Source organism: Rattus rattus, chromosome 17 (assembly GCF_011064425.1).
Source record: "Rattus rattus isolate New Zealand chromosome 17, Rrattus_CSIRO_v1, whole genome shotgun sequence".
NCBI classification, from domain to species: Eukaryota; Metazoa; Chordata; class Mammalia; order Rodentia; family Muridae; genus Rattus; species Rattus rattus.
In genome coordinates, this window is record NC_046170.1 from 12,574,871 (window position 1) to 12,588,436 (window position 13,566).

Genomic DNA, 13,566 nt, shown 5'->3' on the forward strand with positions numbered 1-13,566 from the left:
CATCATCACCTGCATTACCAACAGAGCTAGGAGCAGCAGAGGTAGCATTCTCTCTCTCTCTCTCTCTCTCTCTCTCTCTCTCTCTCTCTCTCTCTCTCTCTCTCTCCTCCTCCTCCGCCTCCTCCTCCTCCTCCTCCTTCTTCTTCTTCTTCTCCTCCTCCCTCTCTCCTTCCTCCTCCACCTTCTTCCTCTTCCTCCTCTCCTCTCCACTTCTCTCTCTCTCCCTCCACCAACCTGTTCCTGATCAGTCTCTCTTCCTCTCTTTCTGTCCCCTCTTCCCTGCTCCCTTTTCTTCAGGTCTTCATTCCCCTCCATTGCCGCAAATAAACCTCCCTCATACCAGGTCTGTTTTGTGGTGTTTATTTCTTAGTTGCACACTTTGGTATGGGTCTTCCAGGTACCCTCGCTGGCCACCAGATTATATTTCATAACATTTACAGTTAAGATAAAGGTCAGCCACACCTACTGGTAGATACAGTAAAGATAAATTATGTTCTGTGGGTATCCTGAATCCCTGAGAGCCTTCCCCAAGTACATCATGGACTGTTTAGCAGTGAGCAGAGATCACCTTAAAAGATTTAGGAGTACCAAGTAGTTGACTAAGGTGTCTTATGACAGGAAAGGTAGTTAAGGCTTAACGTTGAAGTTTCTCAAGCAAAGGCCAAAGAGCTATCTCACCATCTTGTCAAGTCTGCACATATATAAGGCTATGAGAAAGAGAATGATGGTGACTTCAAGCCCAGTGATAACGATATATGGTTCATGGGCTTGTGCCATGATGAAAAAGGTCATAGAGGCCACAGTTATTACCTAAAAGGAGAAAACAGAGACATAGTCATCGGTCATGCAAGTCTAATCTATAGAAACAATCAGTTTATGGGAAGGTGTGTGCCTGTGCGGTACTGGGGGTTGGATTCAGGGTCTCAGGTATGTGAGTGCTGTACCATGACTTAACACATATCCCTAGCCACAAAATGAGGTCTAAAAACAGTAAGATTTCTGCCATACATTGTAGACTTGAGAGACGTGGCTAACATGTGGAACTGATTCCTGCTTGCGGTTTAGAAGACTAAGTGACCTGTTTCAAGTGCAGCTAATCACTCCACTGTGCTTCTCAGGCCTGTCCCTTCCGAGTATCTCCTTTCTCCCTCAGTTTGCCTTCCTCTGACAGCTCTTCTCTTCATCTTCCTATAAGCACATCTAGGTTGTCTTCTGTAAAACCCTCCTCCCAAAGCCCTTTCCTCTCTTCCCCAGACAAGCCCTGTTCTGTTCTGCTTGTTTTTTGTTTGTTTGTTTGTTTGTTTGTTTGTTTGTTTTCTGCTTCTTGCTACTTCTCAAAAACATCTACATCCTGGCTGCCTAGAATTCTTCATTGTCTGCTCCCTCACAATTCTTTAACTCTTAGTAATCAGCAATCTACTATTAAACTTCAGTTGAATGCTGCCATGAGGGGAAAGATGAAGGGGAGAGTGGGAGTGGAAGAGAGGGAGGACATGGGTAGAAACATTGTCAGAAGAAAACTAAATCTATATGCATTTTCATGCAATTCCTCTTACTAAATACATTTAGTGTGGGAAGAACCTAAATGATACCTGTTAAAGAATGGATAGAGAACATGTGACTAGAGCTCGGATGTAGCTCGGTGAGAGGTGTGAGAGGTCCCTAACTTAACACATGTAAACGCATTTGTTAATCCCCAGAAACACATGAACATGCACATGCATACACATACCACATACATACATATACACACAGCCACACACATGCTCTGGAACACACAGGCATGCACAGACACACACAGGTGCACACACTCATGTACACACACACAAGTGCACACATGCATGAAGGGCAGGGGAACAGGTCTATCCATGTAGATTGTTGTCTGTAAGCAGGTGAGGGTAGGTGAAAGACAAGGCTAGAGCCTGTGATTGGACAGTAGAAAAGGAGGGCGGGCTGAGAGTTTTGGAGAGGCAGGAGAGAGTACTGAGAGAGGGAAGGAAGGAAGGAAGGAAGGAAGGAAGGAAGGAAGGAAGGAAGGAAGGAAGGAAGGAAGGAAGATGGAGGAAGAGAAGGACGACCCAGATCCATGTGGCTTTAAACAGTCACAGGTAGCTGTGAATATCATTTAAGGGAGGGATTATTACAGGACAATTTGTCCAATAAGTGGCTCTGAGTTCTTTCAGCATTTGTGGGGTGAGAATTTACTGATATAAATCTGATTGATAAATTACAAGCCTCCAGAGTTTTGATTTTACTGGGTTAGAGGGGTTTGTGACAGCTAACCATGAGATGAGTGCTTGCTGCATGGGGCAGCGAGATCACTGGGGCTGGAGAGTAGCTGGCACTAGCATGGGATGGTACCTTTTTTTATATTATTTAATGCAACATATTCACATAATGGAATGCTAGTGAAAAGAATGAAGTATTAATATGGATATATATTGACATATGACTCTCATGATTATGATGGATGAAAGATGACAGATGAGTACACATTAGGCTATTTATAGGACATTCTAGGAAATAAAAGCTCATCTGCTGTTACAACAAAAGCTGTATTTATAGAAAGCAGAAGCAAACTTTATAGAAAATACACAAATTACAGAAAACAGATGAGTGGACCCCTGGGGTTGGAGTAGCCAGGAAGAAGGAATTAACAAGGGCATGAGGAACATTTTAGGGGTTTGGGTGCCAATCAAGTGCCACTTCACAGACGCACTCTGGGAAATATATTATTGAGTAATTTTGTTGTGCAGACTATCATAGAAATATAGACACTAAGATGGCGCTGATATCACCAGGTGACATCATCTCATGGGACCGCTGTTGTATGGGCAATCAGTCTATAACTAAGGTTTGCCATGTATGGCTGTTTTAAATATGCTGCTTATGGTGGATAACTTCACAGGTGTATATCTATGTCTAGTCGGTCAAATGACAACCACGATGGAAATGCAAGTGTCTTTTCCCATCAACTATGATAACACAACCTTCACTATTTCATATAATACCTCCTCCGAAGGCCTCTGAAGTGTGGGAGTTGAAGAAAAATATCGAGGAAACAAGAGATTGCAGCAACTCCCATGAAGATCTAGGAAAGCAAATGGCTGTTCATTTTTTGGGGGTCGTACGTACGAGGAACTCACAGAGGCCCTCCCTTGTCTTTTATCAGACTTGATGCACAGTGTACCCCTCAAACTTCCCAATCCTGGACCCTAGGTCTGCCATCTGTGGTTTTGTGCCCAACGGCCCAACATCTTTTTTCCTTTCTTCTTTATACATACATGAATGTCACAGATAGCGGGATGAATTTCCAAAACACCACCTGTTTTCTTTTTAAACTGTGTCTTGATCATTAAAAATTTGCAGGGGTTGGGGATTTAGCTCAGCGGTAGAGCGCTTGCCTAGCGAGCGCAAGGCCCTGGGTTCGGTTCCCAGCTCCAAAAAAAAAAAGAAAAGGAAAAAAAAGAAAAAATTTGCTATGACTCCAAGCTTTATGTATTCGTTCATTTGAGATGTAACCTCATACACCCCAGGATGGCATTGAAATCATGTTTAAGCCAAAGATGGCTTTGAACTTCTGATCCTCTGCTTCTATCTCCTTCGTGCAACACTATAATCAAACATGAGGCACCACGGTAGGTTTTTGCAGTGTGGTAAATCAAGCAAGGCTAGCATTCTACAGGATGAGCTCCCTCCCAGCACCTGACTCTAGGATTTATTTGACAGTGATTTAAGAAAATCCACAGCTCAGCAGAAAACGCCTTACCATAGCGGTTAAGTAGGGCTTTGGCAATGTTCGTCTAGCCTTGAAAGCAAAGAATATAGAGCCTGCGAGGAACACACAGGAGAACAGGCTGTTCAATAGATCCTGAAAGTGGGAGAGAGAGAAGCTGGTCTTAGAGAGCTGTGACCCATCCACCCTGGAAACAGCACGATCTCCTCCACGGAACCATTTTCAAACGCCTCCCTCTCCCTGATCATTTAACATAAAACATATAAAGGCAAATGAACTTCTGACCAGGCAGGTCAACCAGTCACTCCCTGCTGGCTCCTGTGAGTGGAGCACAAAGTCTAAACTTAACTGGCACAGCCCTCAGGAGACATGAGATACCATCTGGTCTACATAATCAGCTATCTGGTGCCCATCAATAATCATGTAAGTGAATGCATAGCCAGGTCACTTCCTGCACCTCTGTTGGGCTCCTCCCCTCATCATCTCTGTTCTCTCCTCTCAGGGCCTTTCATGAGCAGTGTTGCTGGCAGGACGTTCTTTCCCTCTGACTTAGCACTGGGAGCCTTGCAGCTCCCTCTTACCCCAGCCCCTGCCTCACCCCTGGACCACCTTCTGGGATGGCTTGTTCCTTCATTAACTCTTTTTCCCTTGGGGCATCTGGTCTTCTCTTACTGCATACAACCTTTCTTCTCCCAACACAGAATGTATGGGCGGTGATAAAATAAAGAGAATAAAAAGCAAAACAAAGCCCAGAATTTCTATGTGTTTGTACCCATTGTCCCATTTTTTTTTTACTTTTTTTTTTCAGAAGGTCTAAATATTAATTTGTTTTTAACTTTCGGGGGATGTACACTCTTCTTGCCAATATCCCTACACACTCTCATTGAATACTCTGTCCAATTGTATTTTAAAAGAAAAGAGTTGTTTAATTTATATTTTATGTGTATAAGTGTGTTGCCTGTAACGAATGGAGTCCTAACAAATCTGCTCAGTGCCCAAGGAGGCCAGGAGAGAACACCGGCTTCATGGGAGTTAGACTTCCTGCAGTTTGGGAGCTGCTTGGGTGCTGGGACCCTAACCCAGCTCCCCTGCAGGAGCAGCCAGGGCTCTGAACTGCTTCACCATGACTCCAGCTCCTGCCCTAGTCTTCTTCTTCAATGCCACCTCTGTCTTACACAAGTCACAGGATGTATAGAAGTCTGGATCCTCTGAGTCTGCATTAGTCTGCTCAGCACACCATTATGAAATGCTATAGACTAGGTACCTCAAACAACACATGCTCATCTTCTCAGCGTTCTTGGGGCGGGAGGACCAAGATCCATGGACCAGAAAATCCGGTCTCTGCTGAGAGTCTTCTGCCTGGCTGGAGACAGCTGTCCTTCCCTCTCTATCCTCATAAGACCTTTCATTGGACAGAAGATGCTACTGTCTCTTCTTGTAATGATATTAATAATCGTTTTACATCAGGGTCCCAACTTGGTGTTTTCTGTTTTCTCTTTCTGGCTCCCTCGAAGGCCCAGTCTCAGGATATGAATTCACGGAGGACACAAACATTCAACTTGTAACAATTCCATTAGTTAAATCCTGATCTAGCCCCAAAGCTTTGTGGTAAATCAGGTGTCTTTTAATTAATTCATGGTCGTTATAAACAACTATGGCTTCATTATATTTTCCTACATGTATATAAAGTATTTCAAACATGTTCCAGGCCCTTCTCCCTGTCACCTTCTCTTTGTGCTTCTTATTCTGGATACTCTGCTCCTCTCAACTATCCCCACCTTCTCCTCCTTTGTGTGTGTGTGTGTGTGTGTGTGTGTGTGTGTGTGTGTGTGTGTGTGTGTGCCCATGCGCGCCTTCATGCTCGTATGCAAGCCTGGGCCCCAGTGAATAGTTCACTGTGGTTGGTTTGGGAGCATGGATGGGGATTTGTATACAGAAGCAAGGCATCTTACCAATGGCTACAAGCTGAAGAAAATGTCTGTTCTTTCTGCATCAATCCTGTGACTACATACAAATCTTTTAGGTTAGCCCCTGAACCTTCCATGGAGGGTGTTAATGGGCCAGATCGAGTGTATAGAACCACAGCTATTGTGAATTCAAGAGTGTAACAGCTTCGTCAGTCACCTCTGTGCACCAGAGCTCATCTGTCGGCAGTTGTGTCTGCCATCTCTACGGTAAGAACTTCCTACCTGGGATTGCAGCAGATTTCCCAACTCATTGGGTTTCCTTGATATCCATTCACCAGATTTCATAATCTTGCCATAAAGCTGAACTTGTCTTTCAGCAGGCTTATTCTCAGACACGAGGTAGACTCTGCATGGTGTGAAGGTCACATTTTCTCACTGCTCTCTGCTATCGTGCAGCAGCACTGCTGTTTGGGCCCCGGAAACCTTAGTCACTCATTTGGACCAACTGTGGCTGCAGATTCCTCTGTGTTCTCTCTGAAGAGACTCATGTTACATGGGAGCAATCCTTGTTTCTCCGCCCCGCTCTGCACACACCTGCACACTCTTGTCACATTATACTCAGATTTCAGTTCAATAAGAGACAGGGTCAGCAGGATTGATAAAGAAAGGCTTCACTAAGAAATGCAATGCCGGGTAGACACCTCTTACTAGGATCAGATGAGTCCTTGAAGCCCAGTTTGTCAGGATTCTTACAAAAGCTATTATTGATCATTACCAAATAGTTTTCTGGCAACTTATATTTTTGTTGTCAATATAGAAGAGTACACGTGTATTGATAGAGTTTGAAGACAAAACCATCTTTACATCCCTGATGGATGATGCTTCTCTGTGATAGGCTGCTCCGATGTGCTGCTTGATTTGGTGTGCTAACATTTTATTGAACATTCTAGTCTCTATTTTCAATGTAAGGAAGACCTATGTTTATTTTTATCATAACATCTGCTTTCAAGGTGGAATCCCTATCACACTGAATATTATACAACCTTTAAAAAGAGAGAGAGAGGAAAGGGAGACCAAGGAAATGGAACGGAAAGACAAGAAGTGAATCTTACACGTGGGATTCTTTTAGCATTTGACAAAAACAACATTTCAAACAAGTGGGGGAAAGATGAATTAATTATAAAGGAATAACAGGGTTATGTTGTTGTCACATTATTTACTTAATGATTAAGATAAGGCAGAAATGATGCATCCCCAAGGCACCCAAACAGATCAAATCACTTAAATGCAAGAAATAATTAAAAAAATATGTTTGTGGGTAAGTCCTCTTCAACCCAGCTTCCCAGCCTAAGCCCAAGTTCCAGGTGTAAGAATGTGACTCACAGCACCTTCACCACAGTCGTTACTTACTGTCATAGGCCAGAAGATGAAGGTAATGTACCGGTTGATGGCAAAGGTATTAAGGAAGATGAAGAATATGTAGATTGCCACTTCCATACTGAGGACCAGGACCAGAACAGGATGTGGGAGCATTGATTCAAAGTAGTCTAATGCAGTGATTAAGCAGACCTGGGTGGAAAAAAAAATTAATACACGTGACCTACTGCAAGCACTCTCACCTATTTCTGAGGTCCTCTCCCATCCCAACAACACCTCAATTCCAATCCAATATACCAAAGTTACAATCTTTGTAAAGGCGTGTCCCGACAGCCAGAACGCTTTATTGCCCTGTTTCAGTTCAAACAGATAGCGTCGAATCCCTTTTTTGGGGATCGCGTCCTCCTTGCGCTGAGCTCCTTTGGGCCGAAATGCATACTTTATTCCTGATGCCATGGTTGTTAAAAGCAGTTCTTAACTCCCTACCACCCACCCTGGCCTGCAGTCCCTGAACAGGCCCAGCTCAAGAGAGAGCTGGGTGCCTCCAGACCTGTTCAAGGGAGGCTCTCAACTGACCACTAGAACTACAGAATTCCAACGCTTGCTCTTCATTGGCGCGAGCCCACCTCATCTCGTGCACCAGCAAGGTCTCCTCTGTCCAGCGGGAACCAGGCAGTCCGTGCACCCACACTCACTGAGCCCCACTGGTCCTAGCCAGGCCTTCCTTGAAAAGGAGTAACTGGCTTCTGGCTGTTGCTCCCACTCCCTGGGGTGCTTTCCCTCCAGACCTCCTGGGTCAACCTTGAGTGGAAGTATAACTCGCAACTTTTCCAGAAGGCCACATGAAAACGCGGAAGTGTTGCCAACTTAAAAGCCTTGCATTTAGGGTCACACTCACGTGGCATGGGCGCTCCGTGATGGCCTGGAGGGAGTGATTCTATAGGTGGACATGATCTCGAGTCTCTGCCAAATGCTGTGGAGGGCGGGGTGACTTCAGCGCTGCTTCTGCCTCCGTCGGGTAGCAGAGGGCTTAGTTTTCTTCCCCGGGGAACTTTGTGTTTTGTGCCTCATCTTTTCGGTAACGAACAATGCATCGATGACACACAGGACTGCTGCCGAGAAGCACAGGACCTGTCAGACACAACACGGGTGGGAAGGAAAGGCTAGATTACTTCACAAGCTCAGCTTCATCTCTCATTCCTATTCCTGTCCCACCAGGTCAGGAGCTGCAAGAGGCCTCCGGTCCCTCCTGGCTGCTGTACACCAGGTTTCTCTTTCCAAGAAAAGGGAGGCAGTGGGCTTTGCTGCCTACACGGGCCTGAACTTGACTAGCTATTAGATCAGATGTTCTCACCTTATGGGTCCCGACCCTTTAGCATGACCTTTAGCATGACCTTTCACAGGGGTCGTCTAAGACTAACAGAAAACAGTCATATTACAACTCATAACAGTAGCAAATTATAGTTATGAAGCAGCAATGAAGATAATTTTGTGGTGGAGGGGTCACCACAACATAAGGAGCTGTATTAAAGGGTCCCAGTGTTAGGAAGGTTGAGGACCACTGTGCCAGATCTGAGAGCCTAGCAGAGTTGAGGGTGGGGTGATGACTGGTCTGGAGTTCTTAGTAACTGGAAGGGACAGGTTCCAGATGCAGAGAACCCAGCTGCAGAGTCTGTGAGGGGAAGGGAAAGCAAACCTGGCTGAGGCAAAAAGACATGGAGGTGCCCTGCTGCTGCCCCTACAGGCAAGAAGACACGGAGGCTGGGTGTGTGGGGACCCTGGCAGGACAAGACAAAGCTCAGTTAAGGAGTTGCCAGGTTGGGACCAGGGATCACAGCACCTGGTGTTGCAGCCATAAATGCTTCCCTCTGGGCTACTTGATGAGTTTCCTGGAAAGTCTTCTTCTAGCCCCTGTGTGAGTTTCTCAGGGCAAAGGGCTCTGTTCCAAGATCTCAACTCCAGCTTGGCACAATCCAGTGGGGTTGACAAAATATCAACAATTATTAAATTAACTTCAGGAAGTTAAACTCTTTTCAAAGTTTCTCCTTTTCTTGATTCTTCTCTTTCATGTGTGTATCTGTTTCTCTGTCTACACGTGTGTGTGTGTGTGTGTGTGTGTGTGTGTGTGTGTGTGTGTGTGTGTGTGTGTGTGTGTGTGTGTGCAGTCCTGTGCATGACACAGCATGTGTGAAGGTTAGAGCCATCAGGAAGGAGTTGAGTTTCTCCTTCCATTCTGTGGATCCCCAGGCTGGAGCTCGGACCATTGCTCCTAGTGGCAGGTGGCACTGAGACATCAGCCCTGCTTTAAACTGTTTTCTTTCCTTGAGTAACTTCTCTCCACACTGTTAACCGAGAACCAAGTCCTGTTCCCTTACTCCTCCCATTCCTCCAGCATTTGATCAGCTACTCCCTGCATCCTTCCATTGGATCAGGATTTAGGCTCAGTTTATCTAAACCTGTGAGCCAGGGTCAAGTGCCTAACCTCAGTCTAAGAACATGAGTGTCTGCAAACCTGAACGTTCAGAGGCTAAGTCAGGGAGTTGGCAACTTGCTTGCTATTGGCAGGATGCTGACCTAGCATGCACAAGGCCCCGAGCTGGATGCCAGCACTGCCTACACCAGGGGTGGTGGTGCATACCTGTAATCCAGCATGGAGGAAGGAGGGGTTGAAGCAGGGCAATGAGAAGTTCAGGGTTATCCCCAACTACAGAGCAAGTTAGAGGCTAGATAGATGAGATTCCTTATTTATAAAACAGCCAGGAACATTAAAAGATAGAGCTAGAGCAGTACAGGGCACACACAAGGCCCTTCAACCTAGGCAGGATCCCTTCCTCCTCGGAACAAGCTGACTTACTCAGTTTTGACCTCTCCCACCTCCTCTTTTATATCCGTGTTTAATATGGTTCTCTCACCCAGAAAACTCAAAGTGATAGTATGGTGGTTTGATTGAGAAGGTCCGAAGTCTTATATTTGAATGTTTTGGTTCCCAGTTGGTGGACTGTGTAGGAGGATTAGGGCTGTGGCCTTGTTGAAGAGCTGTGTCACTGGGTGGGTGGGGGGGGGGCTTTGAGGTTTCAAAAGGACGTTTTTTTTTCCTTTCTCTATCTGCTGCCTGCAGATCAGATAGAACCTCTTGGCCATTTGCTCCCCATGGTCCCTGTCTACCCTACTCCCCCTACTCCCAACCATGATAGTCATGGACTCCTCCTCTGCAACTGTAAGCCAGCCCCAAATCAAATGCTTTCCTTTTGTAAGTTTCCTTGGTCACGGTGCCTCTTCACAGCAGTGGAGTGGTAACTAGGACACCAATTTATCAGGAGTTTTTCTTGCATTATTTTATATGTAGTGCATTTTAGTTGTAAAAGTTCTACAGACTGAACCATGTATTTGGATAATACATTTTAAAATTAAGTTCCAGGAATTTAGGGTTTGAGGTGGGATTTGTTTTCTGTTTGTTTGTGTGTTTGTTTTTACATGGATTCTCCCTAGGCTGTACTAGCTGGTCTGGGACCCCATGTAGGCCAGGCTGACCTCAAAGTTCTGTGTGCTGGAATTAAAGGCTTGACCTACTGTGCCTGGCTTAATGTTTATTAATGGCATCTCAGAAACAAAGTTACTTGACAGCAATTTTTTCACATTTCCTTAAAAAAAAATAACATTCCAGCTTCCTAAGGGACCCTCTGTACTCTAAACTTCTCCATAATGATCTCTTTCCTAGGCAGATGAGTTCTCCCTCTAGCTATATGTATGTTAAGTGAAACAAATATATAAATGCTTAAATAATTAAATGAATTCATGTGTTCTAAGAGGTCAATTAGGTAGATCATAGAGCAACTATAAGCATTATTTTACTGTAACGTTTTAGTTTCCTAAACGACATTGATGCCTGCAAAACTGAATAAAACACAGCTTAAAAACATGTTAGGGGCTTGCTCCCACCTTTTATTTTTAAAGCAGGACATATTGGTCTTGTTTCCCCACAGACCCCATGGATCTCCTAACCTAGAGCTCCTCTATGCACTGAGCCCTATTCCTTGTCTTTGACAGCAAGCTGACTTCTCCTTTCTGTGTTCTTAGGATGTTATCAACTCAGTTGTAACAACACTATTCATGCTTATCATGTCTGTGTCAGCTCTAATACCAGAAACCTCAACAATGACAATCCTTGGAGGGTTAAGTAGAAGGCTTTCAGTTTTCTTGCAGTTGGAACAAAATGCAAATTAATTTGGAAATATGACATGATCTTGGACTGGTCTACAGTGCCTACTGGCTCTATAGTGTGTGTGAGAGAATGCATTCCCTGATTAGCCTAAATGGACAGGGTTGCATACTGGAGTCTGCCAAACAAAGGGATTCCTGCATGTTTCTTACAGGGCTTACCAGACTGAGAAGCTGCTAGAATCAGCTACCACCCTTAGCTCTGAAAAACCTGATGTTAAACAAGAAAAGAAGAAGTGTGATCATTTCACAGTTCTCCTTTTGAAAAGATCCCTATCACTGTTAGGTGAGGCAGGATATTCCCACAACTCTTCAGATGCAGTATAACAGAGTTCCTTACTGCAATGGGTATGGTAGGAAACCTTGCAAACCAAGCGTTATTCTGAGTACTGCCTAAAGAGAAGCAAGTCTACCTAGACAGACTTATGCCTGGCAAGCAAGCTCAAAAGGAAGAGTGCAGTGATTTTGCTGTACCTCTACCTGGTTTTCTCCTGAGATTTGGTCATCTGACTTTCCTAGTCTCTAATCTATAGAGCTGATTTAGAAGTGTCTTCCTTCCTACTTTCTTGTTCTTCCTTAGCAAATAGAACTGGATGGTGCTCTGCCATGACTGTCGGAACCCTAGATTTCAACTCCTGTAGGCACTAAGCAACTTCAGGAGAGATTATCAAAGTTTTCTGGATAGGAGGTATGCTGAAATACCAAACTTCCCAGCTGTTCTAAAGACAGTTCTGTCTATCTACTTGTTTAAAAGATGCAACAGTCATAGAACTCAAATTTATTTGCTTATCTTTTCTCTCATTCATTGCTCAAATTCCGACAAAGTGGAGTTTTTCCCCAGCACAGCAGCTAGTAGCCATGTGAATAGCAGGAATAGGGCTAGTATGGCTTAAGATTAGCTCTGACTATAAAATGCAAATTGGATTTCAGGAAGGTTATTTTCTCCCTAAAAGAACATGACCAAGTCAGCTCAGTCAGTCAACAGGTTCTCCAGCACAGGAGCTAGGATTAAAAAGAGAAAATACAGTTAGACAACATTGTAGCATGACCCCAGTCAGTTCTGAGGCTGAGGTGGGTTTATTTTTTCCCAGTCTGCTTTCATACCATTTTAATTACATGCAAGTAATAAGGTCAGTTCCAGGTTAAAGGAACAAGCAAGACAATAAACACAAATAGTCAAGGAACAAGCAAGGCAGTAAAGTCCCACGGTGGTTGTTTCTAAGGGCTTATCAGGATGACCAAGATACCTGAGCCTACTTCCCTGTCTTAGCCCAAAGTCATATTTCTTGCCTGAAGCCTATTTCTTTGTTGTAGCCTAAAATAAGATTCCTTCCTGAGCTAGCTTCACTGTCTTGGCCCAATGTCAAATTCCTGCCTGAAGTAGGCCTACTTCCTTGTTCTGCCCCAATGTCAAATTCCTGCCAAGTGGCCCCAAAAATCTCTTCACATCTCCCCCCTTTTCATTTCATTGACAAGACTGCATCTGTCTTAGGTTGTTCTGATAAGATTGCCTTTCTTACCCATTGTCGAATATGCATTATCAAAAGCAATGCTCTTAGGTTGGTAAGGCTCTGTGCAGAACTTTCCTGTCTTTGACTGCCAGTCTGTTAAATTAACAACTCTGTTTGGGGGTCCATTTTTAGTTTCAAGCCATATATATTGACTGCCAACATGTTGATGTTGTTAAAGACAATCTTTATCACAATGGGCAAGAATAGGACAATAAGGGCTGGCATGATCAAGCTACATATGCCACTTTTGAAGCTTGACCAAGATGGAAATTTGACCTCAGTCCATGAAAAAAATTTTATCAGCAATATTTGCAGCATCAAAGCTCAGCAGAGCAGCATTTTTTAAATTCATAATCTCACTATGCAAAGTTAAAACATCCAGGTGTTAGAACTATACTAAACATCCTGTAAGTGTCTAAAAAGTATTTCCCAATTATTTCCCAATTATAGTGACTATCATTGTAAATTTTAGAAGTAATACAAATCCATCATTATGTAGTATGACACTTGAGATGGCTTCTTAATCTTAAACTCTGAACCTCCTCTCCAATAATTTGAATAGTATCATAAAGAGCATCAAAATGCCTATCTAAATCCTCTTGAGTCCCCACCTCCGGAAAAAAAAAAAAACAAAAAAAACTAAATCCTCTTGAGTACTTAGAGCATTAGTCACATCTTTTGCTAAATGATTAACAAAAGTAGCTGTCTTTTCTCTTTTTTTTTTTTTTTTTTTTTTTTTTTTTTTCGAGCTGGGGACCAAACCTAGGACCTTCAACGCTAGGCAAGCACTCTACCACTGAGCTAAATCCCCAACCCC

General features: G+C 43.9%; 1 protein-coding gene across 2 annotated transcripts; it reads right to left on the reverse strand.

Moving 5' to 3' along the window:
- Positions 1–468: 468 nt before the first annotated feature.
- Positions 469–7,581, reverse strand: LOC116886549 (CKLF-like MARVEL transmembrane domain-containing protein 2A). Of its 2 annotated transcripts, XM_032888068.1 has the most exons (5): positions 7,318–7,581; positions 7,054–7,212; positions 3,770–3,871; positions 3,012–3,091; positions 469–810 (listed from the first exon to the last, which is right to left on the reverse strand). In XM_032888068.1, the coding sequence occupies exons 1-5, from the start codon at positions 7,474–7,476 to the stop codon at positions 807–809; spliced, it is 504 nt and encodes a 167-aa protein (XP_032743959.1). In that variant the 5' UTR covers positions 7,477–7,581; the 3' UTR covers positions 469–806. The 2 variants fall into 2 exon arrangements, with proteins under 2 accessions (XP_032743959.1, XP_032743958.1); XM_032888067.1 differs by lacking the exon at positions 469–810 and having other exon boundaries at positions 2,876–3,091; positions 7,318–7,476.
- Positions 7,582–13,566: the final 5,985 nt, after the last annotated feature.